The following is a 26,386-nucleotide window of genomic DNA, read 5'->3' as shown; positions in this document are numbered from 1 at the left end:
CTGCTTACCACTCAATAGAAGAAAAGAAGAGTAACGTTATCGAATCGAACACTTAATTTCTCGAGACATATTATGTCATACTATGACTGACCCTTTTTATCAGTTGTTTATATTTTATACTCGTGCGCATGCATTCGGACTGTAGTATCGATAAAGATACCTATATCTTTAACCTACTAAAGTGATACTCCTTTCTCTTATTTTTCTCAATTTTTAGGACACTGGCTTCTGTCCACGGCTTTTGTAGTTCCATGGGATAAAAAATATCCTATCACCCAAGTCAGTTGTATACCAAATTTCATCAAAATCCATTCAGTAGTTTCAGCGTGATTGACGAACAAACATTCAAACACACAAAGTATAATAATATATTGAGTGGGATTTTATTTTTTTATGTCAGGATGCAGATACTATGCGAATTGCGGATAGCCACTAGGGTTTACTGAGGCTCCGCCTCGAAGCAAGAGTTGTTTAGTCAGTAAGACACTCATCCAGACACTCCCTTTCACCTCACTGGGGGCGGGAGGAGTCGTTGGGTGAATCCCCGTAAAAAACGATTGGTACCTCTCCATGGTACAAAGCCTGTTATGGCACTTCCATATCCTTGAACCTCTCTGTGCAGTGTAGTGCACGGCGGCACGTGACTGCAATGTTTACCGACAACGGACCTGTGACTCCTCTGGTGTTGCGGGTCTCTATGGACGGTGCTGATCGCTTACCATGAGGTGAATCAACTGATCAAATAAAAAAACGTGACCACTATTGATACCTAAGCACAAAAGCCTCATCGACTGAACTATAAAATTTGTTTTTGAAATGTAAAATATAATGAAAAACAGTTATAATTATAATCGGTGAGATAAAACGAAAAAATATTAAGTTTAAGTAAAGTGTCGTTGATAAGAAAATGCGTCAGTATTGCTTTATACAGTTTAGACCCACGGGGTACGAGCGTGGTGATATTATATAGGCTGTTGTTTTTCTCGTAACATACATTCGTATCAAACAATGATTAATTATTAATTAACCTTACAGGCAAGCTGGGTACATTTTTTAATCACCCAATGAATTTTTCCGTCTTGGGCAAGGCTAGAGGGAGTGCCAGACTCTTACTGACTAAAAACTACCCCGTTCCTACTTCTGCTTTTGGAGCTTTTCTTTCAGTAAAAAATACTTGATCATTTTAAACTGCAATTTCCTCGTTTGGCATGAGGTATGGTACCACCTACTACCATTTGATGATGTACTTAATGTACCTACAATTTTTGATAGAGTATTTTTTAAAAATAAATTTGCTGTCTGATGTAAATATCTGATGACGTCATAAAGCACTATTTTATACGAAATTCATAGAAAATATAGTTTTTAACGTTTCAAACAAATGATTGAATATGTCTAGTAGAAAACGAGCCTTCTTCGTTGTGGTGTGTATGGTGGAAGTCTATGTTCATTAACGAATGCATTCGGACTGATAACTGTAATAATATAAAGTTTTGTCTATGTATGTATGTAATTTAATAACATTAATTTATTCCTGGCTGATCTCATAGACCCTGCAGGGTCTTCACACTTTATGTTTTTCAGTATCCAAATCAACGGTCAATGACCTCCAATCATCTGAGACACTACTAAACACAATTAATATATTGATTACAAACTAACATAAACCAATTAAACTATGAAAAATAACCAAACAAAACAGACTGTATAGCTATCAGAGTGACCAGTAAGTATAAAGTGAGTTGGTCGAGATCAACTTGACAGTCGCGTGCGCACTGTCCCGAGCCACGATAACGCTTGGCCACATAATGTTGCTGACTGTACTAGCAGTGATGCTGGCTGGAGTCGACTGTTTACGTGAGTTTTTTTGTAATATTATTATTTCCTTAGTACACTAACAATACATTCGATTTTAAGAGACCCATAAGGTCTTATGTCCGAATTTGATGATTCGGACATAAGACCTTATGTGAGACCCATAAGGTCTTATTTCCGTTTTTGAGTCACTCACGTCGAGTTTTAGTTTCAATCCTTAGTAAAAAAGGGTTAGTTTCAGTGGTAAAAGTGTGGAAAAAGTTTTTAAGGTTTAAATTTCGAACGTTGCGTTAACGGATTGTGGTCATGATTGGTTATTTTCTTGGTTGATTCTAGATTTATAGTTTTTAAGCTCTTGTCTAAGTCGGTATGTGAGACACAATAGAGAGCACATTGTGTCTCGCGTAGATCTGTTTTCCGACACGAAGCTTTCAAATAAAGTTCGTTCTGTGAGGCTAGAAATTTTACGATAGTTATATGTATTAGTCATAGGCACTATACATCAAAGTCTTTTTAGAAACCATTTTATCATTGTCTCGCTTTGTATAATATATCCGCATTTTCAGCGGTCAGTTTATACTGGTTATATGTATATGTACACCCTGAATGTATTATGTATACATTAGGGTATTTATTTCATTATTAGTCTTACAATGAAATCGGCCACTGCATATTGCAGAAAAAAATTGCCTGTTTAAAGGCCTTTGGAAAAATAAGTATGAAATGTACTTCATTTACAACCTTATTAGTTTGTCGAATAAAATTGAGTGTCAATTGGATAGGAAATCCGGGTTAGCTTAGGTATGTATATGCCAAAGTTTAAATGAAAAAAGGTGCAATTAAGTCTTAGTAATAAGTCTGAGTATAACTATTTATAAAGTTGAAATTCAATTAGGAAATCCGGGTTAGGTTAGGTATGTGCTAGAGCTTACAATAATAAAAGTTGCTAGTAATGATACTAAGTGCCACACTCAGAGACATTTAATGATTGCTTAAACTATTCCTTACTAACGATTTTGTATCAAAAATAATTGCTAAGGACTGGGTTAAGTAACCATTAAATGACTCTGAGTACGGAGGTAAGTGCGGGATCATGGTACCGTTTTAAAATAAAGTATTTCGCCTCATAATGATGATTATGATTTTAAAGTTACTTTTTAAATAAAATGTTTAAAAGAGATAATTTCATATGCAATAACCCACAAGAAATTCATCAAGAAATATTGGCAGTGGTTTTGTTTCGCAATTAAAAATATTAGTTTATATAGGATGTAAGAATTGTTGATGATTTTAAGTGATGTAGACTAAACACGTGGGTACATCGTGGGCACATCCTAGCCATGTGATTAGTAATTATTGTTTTATTTATATGTAGTGCGCGTAAATACTTTAGAAAGAATTTTATAACTGTTTACAATGAATGCTACCCGTGTTACAAGATTCTGCACAATTATTTTAATCGAAGATACAAATTATTTAATGTTGTTCGATGGTAAAATTTCGTATTTATACAAGTTCTACTGTTTGCAAACTTTTTTGGGGAATAATTTATTATTTACTTGAAAATATTAGTTTTCAAATATATTGTTGTAAATTCAATTTTACATTCAATACTTTTTCATCTGCGCAATTTTTCGGCTTTAATATGAGTGTGCAAAACTGACAAAGAATCAGTTGTAGGTTAATCGAAAAATCATCAGAAAAATCAATGAAATTTTAGCAAATGACAATAACCAAATACAATAAGTACGTGAGTAAGCCGATAACATAATAATTAATTTAGTATGTCTCACGAAAGTTACAATAAAATAAATGACAATAACGTATTAAATGCAATATTCGTCTCTACTAGTAAAGATTTATCTATCTTAATCACAAACGAATAAGAATACTTAATCCGAATACGACAACAAATACGACTGCACGGTTGGCGCGGTAAGGGGTAACCGGCTGCCGTACAACGTGTAGCGAGTTCGATTCTCGCACACAGCTCTTTGTGTGATCTACAAATATGTGAACTTGTATGTTTGTAAATGCACCAACGATACAGAAGAAAAACCTATTGTGGGACAACGTTTAAAAAAAGAAAAAAATATATAAAAAATACTATTTAAAAAACATAATCGACGGTAACTTAATGATAATCTCAATTTGGAGGCACGATAGCACCCACTACCCAACCTCTGAAACGTTATCAGCGCTTACGCAGGGGGTGTGGCTTGTTATCAGCACCTCACGGCAAACCGTCGTGACTCTCAACATAAACAATCATTAATTTCCTTAAAAACAAATGTATTTTTATCACAACGGATTAAAGTTCATTTTTAAAGGGGCTGTTATTAGTGACCTTTGGGTCATTGAGTAGATAGATCTATCATCGCTGATTCGACAGAAAAATGTAGAGTTATTCGAATTTCAGTTTTAATATCAGTGTAGTAAAGTGTTAAATTGAGATTGGGTTTGCTTGTCATTCGGTATGCTAATGATTTTCATGCATGAAGACATTGTATTGGACTTAGATTTGTTCGTAATTTTATTAATAGCTGAGATTATGATGTAAGTCGTTTATTGCCACTTGATAATATGTTGTTGTACATCTAAACACTGTTTATAACTTATTAATATGACTATCTCTATGGTTAAATGGTTCAAAGCGTGATTGTTAAGCACAAGGTGTTGTGTTCAATTCTCCGGTTGCGTAACGTATTATTATAATTTATAAAACTATTAGTTGATCCTACAGACTTCGTACCACCAATTTTTTTTTTCATATTTTCCAAATTGGTCCAGTCGTTTTCGAGTTTTAGCAAGACAAACGAACAGAAATGCATGAATATGTCCCACGTAAACCGGTGTTTACTGAGGGAGGCCTTTGTCTAGGAATAGACGTCTTCCGGCTGTTTTTTTGTTTCTAATGGATCAAGCCCTCCATAACTTCGCAATCGCTGCAACTCCTGTAAGCCTAAATCTAAAGTAGATACAACCATGAAAACACCGGAGCACTGAAGTATGGCGCGTTTCAGGGACATAATTAACTATCTTGGATCCTGCAACCAAATCAATCAGAAGAAACATGTAGAGAAAAAGAAAATATAAAGGCTTTCGGCTGTTGATGATGATGAAACCGGTATTTTAAATGTGCAGTATTACTAGGGCAGTGATCAGCTGTTAAACCCACTCATCCTTAGCTATTGCAATCGAAGAGAGCTATAAATAAAATAGTAAACAAGTGTATGCATTGAACACAGTGATTGTGTAGCTGCTCGCCTGGACACTAAGTGGGCAACAATACATGAATGAGACGAAGGACATTGTGGGTAGCTTCTGTTATTAATACTCAGTACCTGGTTAACTGAGATCTACTTGAGAAAATAAATAAAAGTAGAAGTAGAAAATAAAAGTAAAATAATAGTAATAGATATTCTTTAAAAGTGTATCGCCGTCGTTTTTCTTTACCGCCTTTATTTTTTTAATCGAGTAACATCTCTAAAACCTTCTTCTAAGTCTGGAAAATACTATGCTGTAAACGACATCAAAATCGGTTCCGCCAAACGCGATATAATCGCGCACAAACATACATACATACAAACATACAGGTCAAAATGAGAACCTCTTTTTTAAAGTCGATTAAAATTAGGTCAGCTCAATCGGAGTGATAGCACTGCCTCATAAAAACTGGCGTGAAAGAACGCAAGAGCAGTGTTTAGCCGTGTGAGACGCTCAATCCCCTCCCCCATAAAAGATAGCAAAGCCGTTTATTCCTCTAGTTTAACAGTCTAGAGTAACAGCTCTATGAAAAACTGTTAATTGAGCAGGGTCGATTGCTTACCATAAAGTTACATCATGTCTGTTCATTTGTTAAACTATCGATCGATGGCATCTATCGGCTATCGATCGATTGGTGTGGTAGAAACTGTCGATCGACGTCGACCAATCCATTCTACCATCGATCGATGGCATCTATCGGCTATCGATCGATTGGTGTGGTAGAAACTATCGATCGACATCGATTAATCCATTCTACCATCGGTCGATGGCATCGATCTACGACCGCTCGATTGGTATGGTAACACCCTAACATATTACGTGCTCAATTTAGCCATTCCTTCAAGGAATGAAAGCCATGATGTTTTGTTATGACAATGGCCTATTTATTCAATGTCACGCACTGCCGTAAACTTAGTAGACAAAGGCAATCCCTAAAATGACAGTACACAAGTGTACATTCAACAAAAAAATATTTACATAGCATTTTTATCTTTTTAAATCAAACATTTTTTTTATCACTTCGAACGAACAGCAAATGGCTAAGTTATTTAATCTCTTTGTCGCTTGACAAACATGAAAATTTAAATTAAATATTTATATTAAACATTGTTTGTAAGAGGAAATACCATCACGCTTTTACATGCCATAAAATGGGTGGTGGAAATTAAATATAATGTAACATCATAGTTTTCTTTGGCGTACGCATGTATATGTTACAGATATCACGCAATCCTCTAGAATTTTAGTGTATAGATATGAAGAAATAAGAATTTCTGCTAATGCTTCACCTCACGTGTTTTTCCAATAAATCCATCACTCTTCTGAAAATCTGTCCAAGTAAATTAAAAAAAAACCTCTATTGAAATGATTATACAATAAATCTTATTTAAAAAAAGAGAACCGCCTTCAATAGTTAAAGTATTTTTAAGTCGGGTAATAAAGCTATATCCGTGTTTGAAAAATACTATGCTGAAAACTGCAACAAAATCTGTTTGCAAAGATAATCGCGCACAAACATACATACATACTTGGACTCATTCATAAACCGAGAACCTTTTCCTTTTATGTTTTTTAATTAGAATATTATATTAGTATGCAAAATGCATATTATAAGCAACAAACAAAAAATCATCTCATGTGAACTGTAACAGGTTTAGGTTAGGAAGGAGGAAAATCTCAAAAAATTAAAGAGGTATATACCTATAGTTTGAATATTATCCTCATTTTGATAAATTCAAAGAAGTCATACAAGTTATGTATGACTTTTTTTGAGTAGACAAAATCATCCAATGACTTCTCTCGCCTCGGGCGAGGCGAGAGGGAGTCTCAGACTGACTAAAAACCACCCCGTTCTTACTCTTTTCGAGCCGAAGCCCCAGTTCAGATTCGTATGATAAAAGTAGAAAATGGCTACGGCACTGAGCATACCTATTGTACACATTTATGTGCATAAAGGACTAAATAAAAAATAAAGTTCACAATAACGCACTTGTAATTCCTCTGGTGTAACTATAGGCTGCGCAGTACCCTTAGTATGAGTTTGCTTTAAGTCTAAAGTAATCGAAACGAGAACACGTTCAAATCAGATTGCCGAACGCGCTCTCATTATGATTACTTTATACGTAAAGCAAACTTGTACTGAGGCTACTGATCACTTACCATCAGGTGATCCGTCTATGCGTTTGCACCAATTCCGATCCTACAATAAAAACTAATATTATCCAATCTCACAAAAAATATTTGAATCAAGATCGATCGATTTTCGATATTCGTTCTATTTAAATGTCTCTGTCAAAACTCGATTAGATCAATTATGGCTGCTAGTTTTAACCCTGTGTTAATATGTATAATTTGAATTAACTCTGGGACACACAGTACGTCTATCACAATGAAAGCGGATCAGGGTTAAAGATAGGACTGCCTAATCTTCTTAGTAACATGTCAATGCTACATTAAGTGTAACAAATACTACCTAATATAATTTCAAATTACTTCTATCATTTCCACAAAAAGAGCTCTCGATATGTATTATTGCATTTTTTTTTTATTTTGACAAGCCCGCCACAACCCCCATACCGTTGCAACTCCTGTAAGCTAGGATCTACAGTAGATACAACCATGAAAACACCGGAACATTAAAGTCCGGCGCGTCCCAGGGACATGAATGACTGTCTCGGATCCCGCAACGAAATAAATCAGAAGATATTATTAGAGGAGAAGAAAAAGAAATCTAGAGTAAGTAGTCAACTCGGACCACATGCCTACGGCCCATTTGGGACGAGTTGGGGAAATTAAAAATAAATTAAATTTTTAGTGGTTAAACTCGTCCCACTTTTTTAATATAAATTCCCGATCTTTAAACTTTATCAATGTTTGGTACAGTTAGCAACACAAAATTAAAAATATTTTTTTTATTGTTTTGTTTCTTTACTTTCGTTTTATTTATAGATTATTTCATATTACAACATCCTTACGAAGTAAAAACCTTTTTTTTAGTGTCGGTTAAATAATTTATTAGCTCAATTTATTTTAGCAATCGCACAAATTCATGTGTTATCCAAAATTACTAAGAATAGTAAACATGTGCGGCTTAAACAATGGTCATGGCGGTCACTTATGAAGTGTGAAGTTCCTAGAAAATCTTTTGTTTTTAATAAAATAATAGAACTTTATTATTTCCACACTAACCCTTTTGCTACTGACTGTACCTTATCTCATTGTGGTAGTGACGTGGGACGAGTTGACCACTAAAAAATTAATTTATTTTTAATTTCCCCAACTCGTCCCAAATGGGCCGTAGGCATGTGGTCCGAGTTGACTACTTACTCGAAATCTATTATTGCATAGTACTTGTAGCTATGTCCGCGCGGTTTCATCCGCTCTGCTCGGCTCCTAATGATCATAGCCCGTAGACCCATCACACCTTGATTGGCTTTGATTCCAACCACGACTTTACTAATAAATCAGTTAACTTTGTTATACCTACTAATCATAGGTTTTTTTCCTGTAAACAACGTAATGCTAGAATTTTACTCAATAGGTAATATACCTATTCAAAGACATATAATTTACAACTTATTTTTTCTTATACCATTGCAATAAAGTTCAAAGTCTAATAACAGCATCGACATTAAACTGTCAATAATAAAATATATAATTTATATTAACTTATTAAATATTGCATTATACTCGTAATATAATAATATTACTGACGCAAAACATTTTAAACTTTAAACATCTGTTCAAATAATTCCAGTTGTGTTTTTATTTCCAAAACAAGCTAAATTTATGTGACGTCATAATACATGAACATAATAATAATTTATAACATGAGTTCACGTCAGAATATTAACCCAAAAGGAAAAGTCAACATAAGGTAATTTTTGGATGCAATCCCAATGAAAGATATCATTAAATTAAACCAATACTCAATATTCCATGTGATGACGACATGGCAGAGGAAAGTCATTACATTTATCATCAGCAAGAGCTTAAAAGTGGCCGACCGGCCGACCAAATAGACTAACTGCCACACTCAGAGTAATTTAATGGTTATTTAACCCAGTCCTTAGCAATTGTTTTCCATACAAAATCGTTACTAAGGAATAGTTTAAGTAATCATTAAAAGACTCTGAGTGCGGCAGTAAGAGTCTGTGCAACCGACACCTTCTTTAAAATATAAAATCAGAATTTTCTTCTGTGTTAACCTAGCGGGTTCAACGGGGCTCTGGCTTTACATCCAGAAATCTGTTGATATTTTCCTTAGTACAATTTAAGTATTTGCATTCAGAGTGGAATATCATCCAATGACTTCTCCCGCCTTGGGCGAGGTGAGAGGGAGTGTCAGACTCTCACTGACTGAAAACCACCCCGTTCCTACTCCTGCTTTTCGAGCCATAATTCCAGTAAACCCGCTAGGTAATCCGCAGCTCCGGATCAGGCATCAGCCCTATTGGGCCCAATCTGTGGACTGAGCCCCAATCTGTGTTAAAAGTGCCTTATACAGGTGTTTCCTAAAAGGTACGATCTTGGTCTTTTGAGGTCCATAGTGAATATGCGTGCTCCTTCGTTGGCCACAACATCGCTTATTATCAAATCTCCAGGTGATTTTAGTAGCCAAACGCTGACCTATAAATTATAAAAACAAAAGTCCAATTAAAATAAAATATTTGCCTTTAACTTATTACTTTCTGACATTTGCGAAAAAAAAAGACATCAGCTTGATAGAGATCTAACGTAACTTCATTTAGTATTTTTTGTGTTAAGATGCATCTAAAATTAGCCATTTAAATTTATACCACGATCTTTTTGGTTGCAAAAACAGTTTTTTGCATGCAACATACTAGAAATATATTAAAAAAAAATAAATAAATATATATAAATGGCATTAGAAAAAATACAGTAAACTTAAACCCGTCTTGTCCAGCTGTTAAAGTAAACAGACGATCTTTTTGGTAAAAACTGTAATTTTTTTGATAGTACACTTGGGAGCAAAGAAACGGAGTCACACGGAGCCATTAGCGTTTTTCATTATAAAGAACAAACTCAATAACTTCAAACAATATTATATTTATCTTATAATTATATTAGTATCGAATATTCTGGAACTTTTATCCTTATAGAGATTTCAACAGAATATGATGACCAGCAATCGTATTACAGATCACCAAACAAAACAAATATTGATTAATATTGACTATCTGACCCGGTAAACTTCGTAACGCCTCATCTTTTTTCTCATCTCTTAAACTTTCCCTGGACTTCCATAAATAATTCATGACTAAAATTTGCCGAATCGGTCCAGCCGTTCTGAAGCTTTAGCGAGACTAACGAACATCAATTGATTTTTATACCCAATTTTTGTATATCAAATATGTGGTTAAAATTAAGTCAAAAGAGGTCTGCCCATTATAGATTTAAAATTTCTTTATTAGAGTACCTACTAAAATGAACTTCTTCACAAAGAACTTGTTTCATCAATTTCGCCAAAAAAACCCTTCTCATTACCATGACGTAATCGAAAGGGCCTTGCAACTCCAAAAACAGGTTCTGACATAAAAATTTTGTGTGCAATTGCTCGCGAGGTCAACAACCTTCGGCTGCGTTCGCAAAAAAAAAGAAACAGCCGATCAACGACAATCAGAAACAAGTTTTTTTTTATTTAGTCGTTAAAGAGTTTCGAATTGTTGGAGTTTGGCTCAGTTACGTCACGGATCGAAAGTATAATCTGTCAAGCAAGATGGATAATGTTACGTGAGCTGAACTGCATAGGATTAGCCGCGACTTTTGTGACATTTCATTACGTAAATTAAAATATGAATGATTTACTTTCTTCCTGCGACTTCACTCGCTTACAATATGTATTTTTCTTGATAAGGGTTTATACTGCAGTATTTAGTAAAATTAGTCATAATGACTTTAAAATGTTTCAAGTAAAAATACCTATGTTTTTTTATAGATAATAGGATAGCGTTTTGCCTCCATCTCTCCCGATGATAAGCAATGATATGACCGCCGATAGAGCACGCCTACTTAGGAGTAACCTTTTTCTGGAATAACTGCATAATAATAATAATAACGTTTTTTAATAATAACCTTTTTAACCTCTTTTTAAACTCTACCTGTCTTTAAACTTTGGCCTATAGATGGCTTTAGCCTTTAGTTTTTGTCCAACATAAAAATCATTTTGTTCTAAGGTCAGGTAATTTTGAATATAAGACCTTTCACTACCATGTAAGTATTAGATAAAACAGTTACATAAAATCTCATATTAGTTACCTACATTCTAAAAATAACATAACATTAATTATATGTGCACATGGAGTATAAGGTTACAGTGACTGTTAGAATAAAAATTTAGTATGCAGGTAAGAAAATAAAACAAAACCGAAATGTACAATGCGAAACACGTAATGAACTTTCCTAAATAACTGTTGAAAAGTCAACAACAGCCAGATAACCCGGAGCTGCGGACTACCTAGCGGGTTTACCGGGGCTCTGGCTCGAAGAGCAGGAATAAGAACGGGGTGGTTTTTAGTCAGTAAGAGTCTGACACTCCCTCTCGCCTCGTCGAATTCGGGAGAAGCCAATGGATGACTTTCCTCCATCAAAATGAAAAGCTTAGTTATTTTAAGTACGATCATGGATCACACCACCTAATGAGGATTCTTCCATTTCCTATCTTTAAATAACAGTACGCACTGAACCCATAAGCACAGATACGTTATTAATGGTAATCCAAATATAATGTATATTATTTACGTAAAAACACTTTTTAATTTTAATTTTCAACCTATCTTAGCTCCTCGAAGTTGTTTAGGAGAAAGATTTTAATTTAAGGCAATGTGTAAATTGACGTTAAAACTGGTTGTAAAAAAATAAAATTTGGGTTTTTTACTATCCTTTCAATCCTTTTTTAATAACCATTAGAAGGGAAGGGAAGGGAACCACACCTAATTTAATTTGTACTTTTTAATATGGACTTAACTGATTGTTTTGTTCAAAAATCGATGTGCAATATTTTTCGACGGGTACTATACAGACCTACTTCTTGATGGCTAGTTGCACTATTAAAACCCGGTCTTTTAGAGGCTACTTGTAGTTTAAGTATTCAAGTTCTATCACGTTTTCCTTCGGTGAGGAATAAAATTTGTATCTTCCAAAGGAAAACCGCATGTTAGTGCAGGGATTTTTTCCTAGTGGGGATTTTTTAAGGATACTCTTAGTTTGAAAGGAAAGTGTACGCACACCTTTCGTTTTATCGGATTTTAATTAAATTAGCCTTTTTATTAAGGTAGGAAAATCATCTAATGAGTTCTCCCGCTTTGGGCGAGGCTAGAGGGAGTGTCAGACTCTTACTAACTGAAAACCACCCCGTTCCTACTCCTACTTTTTGAGCCGGAGCCCCGGTAAGACCTAGACAGTCCGCAGCTATGGAGATTTGAATACCAAAGAAAAAAAATTGACATAAACTAGACATAGGTTATTGAAATTGGTCATTAGGTAATAAAAAAATAATAATGATATTGTGGTATCCATACAAAACTTAACATAATCCTTTTTTCGTTGCACTATCATGACGCCATATGCCTTGAAAAGAAAATAATCTTTTGCTTACAACAGACATTTTGTTCAAACCGAATTTTTTGAGGTCAATACAAGTCAGATGCGGAATAAGGTAAAACTGAGGGACCTTACCTGCCAAAATATGTTTAAAGACTATAAAACTTGCACAAGTGTGCGCTTGAGTCATTTTCGTATAAAATATTCAGGGAGACGCAATGTTAGGGTGACCATGATACTGTGTGCTAAAAAGTATTTTTGACTGTCAGTGAGGCAGAATTAAATTTTAATAGCCCATAGATATGACTATGAATGACTATGAGTAACGTAATGTTTTGTTTTATTTTCATATTGCCAACATTTTTATGGGTCTAAAAAAATAGGACGTCTGTATGCCGTATTTCCATTTCTATACTCATGTCAAGTAAAGCATGATTTAGATTTTTTTTTATTCTCAATAAAAGCAGAACAGAATGTGCTACGGCGTTTTGTGCTTTAGAAATAAAATGAAAACGCTGTAAGTGCGCAGTCAGCAAGAGAACTGCTCGCGTACAGCAATTTTGTATTGACGTTAAGAAATATATCATATAACATTAGATTGAATGTTCAAATTTGAATACCAAGTTTATTGCTGAGTTGTAGAGCGGAGTTGTTAAAGTGTGACAGGCCATATCCCTGTCTCTGTCTGTTTGATGCCATAAGTAAAAAGTTAAAATGACTATTGGTAGGCTACCGCGTTAGAGATTAAAAGGCACACATAACATAATGCGATATAAATCATTCGACCATGTGAATCACTATGAAACCAATTGAAATTTTTACATTCGGTTGTAAAATATCAACGCTTAATTAGCATGCTACTCGTGTTTAGTAATAATTAGAAACACGAATCGCTGTGTTATAGACGTTTATGAAAGGTTACGCGATGTGAGTTTTCATAAAAATATTTACTATAATAGAATAAAGTAAAGTTGAAATAAGTTTTAAATTTTACTATATTGTATACTAGCTGACCCGGCAAACTTTGTACCACTTCAATAATATTTTTCATACCTTTTAAACCTTCCCAGGACTTCCAAAAAGTTCAAGACCAAAATTAGCCAAATCGGTCCAGCCATTTTTGAGTTTTAGCGAGACTAACGAACAGAAATTCATTTAATATACAAGATTATTAGGTATTTATTAGGTATAAATAAAATATTTAACCAAACTTTTTATAACATCATTAACAATCAATATTGAATTTTAGTGCCACATTTTATAAAAATAAACAGATTTTTTTTTGAGGGGGGAAGCCTCTAGCCTTGACTGCAGCGGCAGTGGTGTGTCAGATCCTTACTGCCTAAAAAAATTGACTCAAACAATTTGTATGGAAACTCGCGACATGTAAACGCTATTAAGACATAATAGCTTGAAGATATACATTTCTTTTGTATTTCAATAACACACCACACATTTGTATATTATACACAGTTACAAAAGACGTAATAACTGCCATTTAATGTTTCTTTTCGGGGAACAAAAATAAATGTCGTTAAAATATTTTTTGCACGTTTGCAAAGCCTAATAATTATGTAAGTGGCATGGAGTATAGGCATGTTCGCTATTTAGACTTGACCATCATTATAATAATGAGATTTTTAACATCGTCAACTTTTTTACTTATAACATGCGTATTTAATCTATGTAGAGGTAGAGGTAAAGTACATTTGTTACCAACTCTACTTTCCACGTAGTTATCTTAAGGGCAAACTTCATACTACATTACATACGTAATTAAAAACACAGATGTAGAATTCAAACCTTATTACAAAGTATGCTGTTGTTTATATTTTTTGTAAGGGGGTTAAATCATCATAATGGCTTTTTCGCCTTGGGCGAGGCGAGAGGAAGTGTCAGACTGTTACTGACTAAAAATCACCCCGTTCCTACTCCTGCTCTTCGAGCCGAAGCCCCGGTAAACCCGCTAGGTACAAATTGTTTGTAGAGAGGTATACAATTTATATTACCCTCACATTTTTCCCGTGTGTAGGTACAATACTGTAATTAATTTACGTGTTCTAGTGATGATGTGCTGTAATGACGACAGCAAAAGGACGGTAAAAGAGATTGATTGCAACGTTTGTAATTGGAGTTCAACATTCCTACAAGGCAAAACAATTATTGGGATTTTTGTTGATTTGGGATCTCTCTTTACTCACTAACACTGAGTCAGGAGTCTTGATGACCATGTGATAGGTTTTCCATCCGTATTACGTAGACGGGAAATCTCGACTGCCTCGTTGGTTGAGTGGTTGGTGGTGGTATGATTCCCGGTTCGGGCAAAGTATTGATGGGCATTTTCGGCTTTTCGAAAACTTTTCAGTAGTAGCACGTGGTCTGAAATTGTGCCCGGTATATGACAATAGGTTCACTCTCTTACATGGGACTTATAATACAAATAGTGTTACTCTCCTACTCAATTACGTTAATTCGAACCTGTAATGCAAATTGGTTTAATTTAAAACAATTAATTTATATCTGTATCAGTGTGCAATAGTTTTATATTTTATTTTGTGGGTTAATTTATCTGTATTAGCAATAGTTTTATATTTTCTTTTCCTTCTTTTTGTGGGATGAATATCATCCAATGACTTCTCCCGCCTTGGGTGAGGCGAGAAAGAGTGTCAGACTCTTACTGGCTAAAAATCACCCCGTTCCTACTGCTGCTTTAAGCTGGACCATAGTCAGATAATCCGCAACTTCTTAAAAAAATCGAAACACTCAATACAACTCCGTAAAATGTACATAAAGTGTAAAATAAATAAATAAAATAAAATAATTAAATTTTTATAGATCCAAATCACTCTATATAGATCCAAAAGTTTCTTAAATTTATACACTTACTATAAATCTCCCTTTAAAATCTAACTTCAATAATTATACAATAACTTTTTATTGCAAACAGACTGAAAGACGGAAGCGTCGCGTAAAAAAATTGTATATACCTAAGGATAAAATAAACAATTATTTATCATGATTGACCAAACAAAGTCACTATCACGAAATCTGACACAAATTTAATCAAAGTTTACAGTACAGGAAAAATTATTGACAAAACGTTCCGAGCATTCAGTAAGCGCGTGGTCACACTACTCTTAAACCCTCGAAAACGAAATGAAGTGCAGTTGATAAACCGCGCGGCGCACGCGCAGACGGCTCTGTAATTCAATAATGGCGCGAACCCCAATTACGATAGTCGTCTTCTCGGCGACAATTTTGGCCGCAAATCTAGTATCAGGTGCGTAATCGTGAAATAAAATGTGTTTGTGTGTGTTTATTTTACGCGGTAACTGTGTGTTTTTGCCCAATTTTCGGTGTTGTGTGTTTTTTTTGGACGCGATATTTTCTTATGTGTCTAATAAGTTAAATACCGAATTATTATTTTTTTATTTAGATATTTACGTGATAAAATTATGTTTAAAATAATTGGAACGATATTGCTTATTAAAATTAATTAATTAAAATTAAATAAAAAATGCTAAAATATGGATGTTGCGTGGTATAATATTTGTGCAGTTGGTCATTAATATTTCGCCATTTAAAAATAAATACGCCGAATAAATGAATAAATTAAAAATAAACTAAGAATTCTATAGAATATTTAGTTTAGTTTAAATATATTAGAAACACAATTAAATAAAAATTTATAAAACAAACATCGAAAAACTAGAAACTCCAGTCGATTATAAACTTTTTACCGTTTTAATAAAGTCAAGAATACGATATTATCACGGTCACAAGTTTTTATGCAGGTTCGGTGCTCCGATCAGGCAATTTGCCTCAAAGTGCAGCTCTTTGCATCCAACCGCTGTCACTTAGGATTTTTAACAATACCATCAGTATTTATATATGTTTATTAAATTATTTCTACTTATTAAAATTTAGATAAATTAATAAACAATAGTTTAAAATAATCTGTAATTTCAATTAATTTATCTAATTATTTTGTTTCTCGTCCGATTTTTATAAATGGCGCCCTACAGTCTAGTAAAGTGACAATATCCACATAGTGACTGCACTACTAACGCAGCAAATGGGCAATCGACTGCTGCACAACATGTTACGGATTCGATGTCCACTCGGACCAAATGTTGTAGTGTTAGCACAAATTGTTGTGTAGTGTACAAATTGTTATTTCACCAAGGAGAAATGAGAAAAATCTAGTTTGAGAGCAGTCTTTTTAAAGTTGTTAGAAATGATTGAATACAAAGAGCTGAAGATCGACATCTACGATGATACATAGGTATGATAGGCATATACAACTATGAATTGGCCATATTTCTAGATGCACTTAAAGTTTTCTAGTAATTAATTATTTAGATGTTTAGAGTTTCCTATTGAGCGTAGCGTGATGTTTTATATATCATAACCTTCCTTGACAAATGGACTACACTGCGACAAAACCGAAAAAAAAAAACTGGAAAAAGAAAATGATTTTTCGATTAGAACCAATACTTTCGGAGATAAGCGCGTTAAAACAAACGAAGTTATCAATATTATAATATAATATGTAGATAGGACAGATAATCAGATAATAAGATAAAAAGCAGATAAATTAATCAGCACAGTAATTGTATATTTAATAAATAAATACAAATCCATCTTCAATAAATAAGTTTCAACTTGAAAGTAATGAATATAAACAGTGAGTAAATTTTGTTCTAAATATATTACAAATTGAGTAAAAATCATCTTATTATGTGACCAAAGACTGTACGAAGTACCCGAACCTGAAAAAATAGTAACCTTCTTCTCCATTCGAATCTACACTTTCGAACGAGCAAATAGCTTCACTAGAGGACTGACCGACAGACAGACGTTTTGTTTTTTAATATTGCAATATTTGCTTTGACGTTCAAAAGTGCCTTCCCAGTCTATTTGAAATAAATAATTTTGACTTTGCTAGAAATAGGTTGATAAAACAATAAAAAAAAATACGCAACAATAAAAAATAAACATATCTGACGTATGTACTTGTTATATACTTCTTTGAAAATGTTATTTAAAGCATACAATAAGAACATATATGACAATAAATCACTTTGAGTCACAAAAGACATTCAGCGTAGCAAATCATGCATGAATTACAGGTAAATCAATGAAAAATAATAAGCCATACACTACAAATATGTATTGTATTGTATTTACACTTCAATGTGTGTATTTTGTTTGCTTCGTCACCAAGGTCCCTAGTTCGATGCCAAGGTCAGGTATACTATTACCCTAGTATTCTTTTCATATAATCTTTGGCTAATTTAGAAATGTGCTATGGATAATATAATATTATTAAACGTTGTTTTACCTTATAAATTATTTCTAGAAAATAGATAGTAGCCGATTCTCAGACCTACTGAATACGCATATAAAATTTGGTAGCAATCGGTAAAGCCGTTTTAGAGGAGTACGGTAACTAACATTGTTACATGGAAAATTTTTATATTAGATAAAATCTTATATATAGATACAAATACTTATTTAAAATGAAAAGTAAGTGACAATATTTTACTTTTTTACATAGATAAAGAGTCAATCGCTTACAGTACGATACTTATATTATTCAAAAGTTCACTTCTTTCAGAGGTAGGTAGGTAGCTACATAATTATGAAGGTTCGGTGGAGTACCAAAGTCAAGTTTCTTTAATTAACTTAATATATATGTGCATAATAACCTATAGGTATCTATACTAATATATACAACTGAATTTGTTTGAACGCGCTAATCTCCGGAATTACTGGTTCGATTTGAATAATTATTTTTGTGTTGGATGTGTTGTGTGCATTTATTGAGGAAGGTTGTAGATTACAAAATATCACGCTATGACTATTAGGAGTCGAGCAGTGAGTAGCAAATTATATAGATACTTAAGTAAATGACTTCTCTGTCTCTTCTTTACTATTAATAGGAGCCGAACGGTGAGAGTAGCTAGTAATTAATAATTATAAAGTACAGGCGTTATCGGCGCAACATAGCATAACGTTTTTCATTTCCCGCAAGAGCAGGCAGGACTGCCTAGCGGGTTTACCGGGGCTCCATCTCGAAAAGGAGAAGTAGGAACAGGGTGGTTTTAGTCAGTAAGAATCAAGAGAAGTCATTGGATGATTTTACCCCCTCACAAAGAAATATGTGGAGATTAAAACAAATCGACAAAGGAAGTTCACAGTCTCTCACTATACTATCACTGCTTGTTAATGGTGAATAAACCATCAGTAGTTACTATTCTGTCGCAGAATGACGACACCGTCCATACAATGTAATCACAATAGATAACCTAACAACGATAGCTAAATATAATTAAAATAAAGATAGGAGTTCCGTCTAATATAGCACGTTTCCTCACTTTTACAAAAGAAGCACGTATTGCGTTTAGATAAGGATTATTTTACTATCAACGTATCTATTCTTCTTATTTCGTTTAATCAAAGGAGATTGTGTAATTGATTTTAGTTGAAGTAATGTGTAAGATTCTTCGTAAGGATGTGTCGTAATAGGTGATGCAATATGGGGTCTCTGGAGTAGGTTTACTGAAGGACCCAGTGCTTAAAGTCCCGTTAAAGGTGCTGAGGGTGGCTACCAGGGTGGTTTTAGTGAGGTAAAAATACCACACTCCCTAGTCATTTTACCGAAAAATGCTAGGTTTTTGATGGTTTGAAGGCGTATTTTGAAGGTTTCTCACGTCTTAAAAAAAGGGTGTAAGAAACTGGCTGGTATTATTTAGGTTTCAACCGATCTCAATCCAAAATCTATGCATTGAATTCGATTTTTTACGTTAACTAAGATGATGGATAATTTCTTTTAAATCTATATTTTAGTTTAAATTCCAACGTTACACACAAAAACTAAAAATAGGTACATTTTTCATTTTTTGGACTCAACTACTTTCGACTTTGTTAGTAATGTATGCCTGCATAATTATTTGATAATACTACAACCGATTGGTTGTGCATGTAATATTGCAGAAATATACTGCTCACGGAAGCATCTTAAAGGAGATGCAACATCAAACTGCTAAACAAATCAAGTTAGACAAAACCAAATTTATCATGGTCTCGCTTTATACAATCTTTTAGCACATTCGACGGTCACTTAATACTAGTACCTAATGCATCGCTTCATGTGTGCATGTACTAATAAAGAAGTAGTATCGATCAGAACCAGTTATCAACAAAAATGTCTGAAGAATACTAACTTTTTATAGTTATAATAACAAGCGACAGAATTCTAAGTAATACCTTGAATATTTAATTTGTAAATTCTGTAAAAAAGAGTGTTGATTTGCAAATAGACAAAAAGTTTACCGCACACTTAGTACCTGTCTGGTTTAAATATCATTTATCTTGTTCTTATGATAAATATACATACTTATTTAAATAATGTAAATAGGTAAAGGTGTTAATTAAATATCACGGTTTACTCACATAAATTAATGGAGAAAAGCTCTACTAGTTTCGAGTGACAGAGGGATTCGTTATCAATCCTTATTGTTGGCCTACAGTAGGCTGGCAACGCCGCGTCTGCGCACGCTGCTTATGATGAAAAGTCCCTCTGTGATTCGAAACTAGTAGAGATTTTCTCCATTAATTAATTTACGTGAGTAAACCGTGATGTTTAGTTAATTTAGTATGTCTCACGATAGTTATTATTAAAATATAAGTAAAGATGTGGTTACAAATTATATTAGCTTAGGTTCACAAATTATAGTCCTAACTTTTTCAATTATTCGTTAATTGGAATACACTATTAATGTGCATGTGTATTTTATGCAGTTCTCTTTTCTCCTTTGGAGATCAAAAGGTGTGATGCTAATGTATTATTAAACCTTCATATAAGCAAATTAAAGTTGGTTTTTACTCGTCACTCATAGATTCTTGTAGTTATACTAATATAGCTTTTTTTTTTTCTTTTAAAAAACCTGACTACACAACTTATTACCATACAAATTAGAATAACAATAAGAGTGTAAATTAAATTAATATTCAAACTCATAAACTTTACAATTTGTTATGATGATCAAACTCGAAATTTTTAGCTGAATACCGGTCAAGGATATTTGCAAAACATAATTGCTATTTGAGTATCGTCACGTGACATTTACCAGTTATTTAGTAAATCAATCATCATAATAAATTATAAACTACATATTAGAATTCAGGTTTGATTATGAATTAGAATCAATGCACGTTTTTATTTATGTCCATCTATTTTTTTGATTTGACTGCACGGTTGGCGTGATGTCTGGGCAACTGGCTGCCGCGCAACGTGTATCGGGTTCGATTCCCGCACGGAGCAACTCTTTGTGTGATCCACAAATTGTTGTTTCGGGTCTGGGTGTCATGTGTTTCAAATTGTATGTCTGTAAACGCACCCACGACACAGGAGGACGCATAGGGCAACGTTTTTCTTTTTTAATAAAATCTATTATACTCTTTGATGCCCATGACACATCATCTCAGTAACTGTGTCAACACAACGGGCTCAACTACGCCCCCTTCAGTGACCTATTGATTGTCGGTGTTCTAGATATATTTGAATTCCTTGGTGATTCTAAATAGTACCAAGAAAACCTATTTAATGTCTCAAATTCTTCAACGTGATATGAAAAAAAATGGGATTTGAATGTGCATTAGCACACGGACAAAACACTTTTTTTTTAAGGGGCGGACAAAACACTTTTTTTTTAAGGGGCGGACAAAACACTGGTAAAATAATTAAGATTATTGATGCTAGGTATTGTTCATTCAAATGTCCAAACTGGTTAACGTTTATAAATAATTATTAGATAATCCATCTTTTGTATTATAATTATTTATTCTCAAAATACCACGAGTAAGAAGTAGCATGTTTGAGAAATTGACATGCAGTGTGAAGGTTTGTAAAGCCTAGTGACAAATTTTTTGTATGTGCATATAATCTAAAAGACCCATTCACAATTTTTCAGGAATTCCTGGAGATGCAGCGGTGCCGAAATCAAAGAAGGTACTGGATACCATCATGACTCCAAACTACATACCGGTGGAAGAAAAACATGGATCATACTGGAAAAACTCCGCTGCTCAGACCATAAAAGCTAAATTAGCAGAGAAACCCAACACGAATAAAGCCAAAAATGGAATCCTGTTCATCGGTGATGGAATGTCCTTGGCTACTATCATGGCCGCTAGAACATTCTCTGGACAACTGGACCAGGGTCTGGGTGAAGAGTCTGTGCTGAACTTCGAGACTTTTCCAGTCAGCGGATTGGCAAGGGTGAGTTGTTATGTATGACTGTATAACCAGCGTCCTATAGTCTACCATCTCTTTTTAACTTGAGGACATTCGTATTTTCTTCTTTATCAGGAAAATAGCTTCTGCTAGCGGTTTTGCCCGCATTCCCGTGGGATACATTTTTTTACACTACCCAGTCTGTATACCAAATTTCATTAAAATCCGTTCAGTAGTTTCAGCGTGATTGGTTAAAAAACCTCCACACACATTACCTATTAATCTTTTACACTTATAATATTAGTATGATACACCTAAGCCTATTATCAACTACTTTCACATCACATCCAGACTTGGAACAGCTAGTGACAAGCCCACATAAATAATATAGAACATAGGTATTATAGTATGCACCTAGAATACTGGCAAAATCACAGTGTTTCAATAATCCTACGTAAAAATGAAAAGAAAATATATTATCTTCTTATCACAACAACTTTTACAAATTCTAAATACAATGTCAAGACTAACTTTTAACAGCAACTTTCTTTGAGTAGTTTTTTACCATAAATCGCAAAAGACTTTTATTTGTGATTCGCTTCAGTGAAGCCGAAACATCCAAATAAACCGTAGTTTTTAAGCTACTGACACTATGATTGCTTTACAGAAAAAAACTAGTTTCGCCTGTGGTTTTAGCCTCGTGGTTAAAGGAAAAAAAGTAACCTATTCCATTTTCCAACCTAAGAAATACAAAAATCGTATCATGATAACGCTTTCAATTTTCTTTGCGGCCTCCATTTTTTAAGTAGGGTAATCTCTAAAATCTTCGCCTAGTCTGAATAATATTATGCCGAAAACTACATCGAAATCGGTTCAACCAATCGCAAGATGATCGCGCACATACATATGTATGTACATACATACAGGTCAAACTGAGAACCTTCTTCTTTTTGCAAATATTTTTGAGTAATTGAGCTCTACTACAATTTTATGCCTACGGGTGATAATATTGTTTATTTAATAAAAAAATTAATAAACAGTTACATAGATAAGGAAGGAAACACAAAGTAGGTACAATAGGTTACGTAAAGGTACTATTGTCATTTTTTATTGACAAGAAAAAACTATTTTGTTCATCTGACAAACCGCTATGGTACGTGATCTCTTACATTTATCTGCCTCTTCAATCAAGAAGCTGTAGTAGACTTCCGAAAACGAACTTCTGGTTTATTTTCCATGTCAAACGAATTTGAGATTTACTGGTAATAATTTAGGATCAATTTCCAATTCACGTGACTTTTAAGTGTGGGAGAGACATGCTTCGTCACGAATGAGTCGGCTCGACAGGAGTGATACCATGGCCTCACAGAAAACCGACGGCCCAATCACCGTCATTCCCAATCATTCCCGATTCCCCAACAACCCTTAAATTTGTTACCGCCAACGCACTTGTGGTACTTTGGGTACAACTTCTGGTATTTCGGGTGTCCATGGGCAGCGGCGATTGCTTACCATCATATGATCTGTCTGCTCGTTTACCGGCTTATAGCATAATAAAGGAAACTTGTCTTTTTTAGCTAATAGATATCAGGAAAAGATAAAAAGGCATACAAACATGTAGAAAAACATTTACCTATAAGACAAAATAAATAACTTTAATGACTCTCTCAGACACAGTAAATGCAAATAAATAATTTCTTATAATCGTTTATCTTGATAAACCAATTCTCATTAAACACTTATAAAGTATTTACTTTGTAAGATATTCTACAAGTATTTTAAACTGTCGTGGAACTTTATATTCTTCGAAACACGTTCGCATAATTTATTAAACCGCAAGTTCTTATTTGTTTACATGCAAACTTATATAATATGTCCGTACCTACTGCGGCGGATTTAGTGTTTCTAAATACACTGTATAGTAGAGTATCTACATTTTGTAAAGAAAAATTAAAAGTAATAAATAAATAAAATCTCGGCAGATAAAATCAATAAATATAAGTTAACTTGGTTCTTAGCAATTGTTTTCAACAAAATGGTTACTAAGGAATAGTTTAATTAATCATTAAATAGCTCTGAGTGCGGCAGTAAAAGCACTGTCTTCAATGACTTTTAAAGGCTCTTTAGTTTCTCCGGTATCCATATGGGCGATCCGTCTACTCCTACTATCCTATAAAAAAATGTTAATCTTCGTTAAAAATCTAATTAAAATACCGTTGGTCTAAACTGGAGTTATCAGCAATGTAATGTTTACGTGTCTAGCGCCGCGCTTGACCGCGCATGCGCTCTGTGTCACGTTCAAGGAGACCTGCGTACGCGCCGAGGCCGCGCGTACTACGTCACACTCTCTTCCGATTTCTATGAATCAAGTTAAACTGCCTCCGTGAATTTACCGTAGTTTTTGGAGTTTAGAGTTTGGAAGATTTTTATAATAACTGTATATTTTTTTATGTAAGTATTTTATTATATTTAGACACCAGATAAGTACGAAATCCTATCACGGAGCCATTTTTGGTACAGTTTACATATTTTTTAACACATTTTAGTTCTCTTAAATGTGCATGATAGGGTAGATGACTAATAGTTTATTTTAATGTCCGTCTTGTAGATTATTTTAAAATATGGGACATGTTTTTTTTTATTTACTTACTCGATTTGAAATATCGCGTGACGTCACTTCTACGTCCAGTTTGTACGTAGAAATGACGTTATTCCTCCCACTTCTAAACTTTAATTTGTTTTATCTAAGTATCGTTATCTTATATGACAAAATAAAAAAATATGTGTTTAATATTTTTACATTACCCAACTAAAGGACTAAATAGATTTTCAATTATTATACCCCGTCATCACCCCTATTGAACATATTTAATAAAAAAGTAAATAGGTACCACAATAACACACGCCTCAAAGGCGTGCAATATTTACCGTCAGATGCTGTAGGGACGTGATTATTTTATACTCCCACGCGATACCTTTCTGTATTGTAGACAGAAAAGCATCAATTAGGAAAATTAGCTGTTTCCTCAACACAATACCTACTGCTATTCTAGCAAGTAATTCTTAACTAACTACTTACTATTCGTCTGAATGAGATCGTGTCGCCAGTGAAGTCGAGTGATATGCATAATTTCGAACAATGCGAGGAAGGAAACGTATTGCCGCTGTAATTAATACATTGTCAGGCCCACTGCGTTTCTGCAAGGACTTTTTAAGGTCATTAGAGTTTAACTTGAAGGGTAAATACAGATAATGAGCTGTCAAAACCCTTTTGTATAGTTTGATATGTTTGTTATATACTGCTCGATATAATTATTATATTTTTTATAATTAAAAGTAGCGTCTAACAGCGGCTTTGCGTTCCGTGATAAGAAGTCCACCCCTGACCCAAATTTCATCCCGATCCGAAGGAATCGGGAAATGACTGAAGAGCCATTTTGACGTCTTTGAGTCACTAGTGTGGCGACACATCTGACAAGTGACAGATGACAGAAGTCACACATAGACTATCGACGAGCAAATCAACGGATGACGTCATAACTACCCTGCATCGCACATATGAAGTTTGCATGCGAATTAACACGGATAGAAAATCCCAACGTACAACAGTTGGGCAGAAAGCCCGCCAGGCATGATCACCTCGCCTGGTCGGAGGATCCTCCTTTTCTTAGGGAACTTTACTCTCTGTTCCCTAAAGTGGTGACCCCCGACGTGATTGAAACCAACCTTCACGGAGCAGATCAGCACCGTCATCCTTATCGCCATTTCCCTCACCCATCACTTCTCCGCTGAGCGGTAATCAAGTCGCAGCCAACCAGCATCCTCGGCCTCATCAGGGACCACCACACGCTACATCGAAGATATGCAGCCTGGTTCTTCCCTACGGCCTCATCAGCGTCTAGGCACAGCACTCTGCACACGGTCTGAGGACGTCTTCCTCCCGTCAACGCAGACGCCAGCCACTACGCACCTACCCTCGCAGCATCTATTCCCCGACTCACTGTGGGACACTGCGAGCCTCACTACTCCGACTCACTGGAGTATCACCCTGCACCGCTCACCCGACTCACTGGGCATTCAGCGGCACAGTTCCGACTCACTGGAACTAGGGACATTCTTCACTGGCTCTGGCACCGCTCATCTCAAGCATCGACAGCCGTCTCAACAGGATCGACCTCCGGTCTTGGGGGGGAGTGATGTGGCGACACATCTGACAAGTGACAGATGACAGAAGTCACACATAGACTATCGACGAGCAAATCAACGGATGACGTCACAAATATCCTGCATCGCACATACGAAGTTTACATGCGAAATAACACGGATAGAAAATCCCAACGAACAACAGTTGGGCAGAAAGCCCGCCAGGCACGATCACCTCGCCTGGTCGGAGGATCCTCCTTTTCTTAGGGAACTTTACTCTCTGTTCCCTAAACTAGCATATACGAGTAATTTAACTTTTGAATTTATTAACCGTCTTCAGGAGGTTCTCAATTTGAC

At 34.7% G+C, this 26,386-nt stretch overlaps 1 protein-coding gene across 2 annotated transcripts in view; it reads left to right on the top strand.

Moving 5' to 3' along the window:
- The first annotated feature begins 1,720 nt into the window (after positions 1-1,720).
- The window catches only part of LOC118269257 (membrane-bound alkaline phosphatase), a 36,127-nt gene continuing 11,461 nt past the window's right edge, over positions 1,721-26,386 (top strand). The window contains exons 1-2 of one of the 2 annotated variants that reach the window (XM_035584272.2): positions 1,721-1,857; positions 21,624-21,931. In XM_035584272.2, coding sequence (XP_035440165.2) covers positions 1,809-1,857; positions 21,624-21,931 — 357 coding nt within the window. In that variant the 5' untranslated portion in view covers positions 1,721-1,808. Of the gene's footprint in view, positions 1,858-15,758; positions 15,926-21,623; positions 21,932-26,386 lie in introns of those variants that run through there. The other variant, XM_035584271.2, reaches the window with a different exon arrangement.

The sequence above is a fragment of the Spodoptera frugiperda genome, chromosome 2 (assembly GCF_023101765.2).
Source record: "Spodoptera frugiperda isolate SF20-4 chromosome 2, AGI-APGP_CSIRO_Sfru_2.0, whole genome shotgun sequence".
NCBI lineage: Eukaryota > Metazoa > Arthropoda > Insecta > Lepidoptera > Noctuidae > Spodoptera > Spodoptera frugiperda.
The sequence above is the reverse complement of the archived record's forward strand: the minus strand, read 5'-3'. Positions and strand labels throughout refer to the sequence as shown.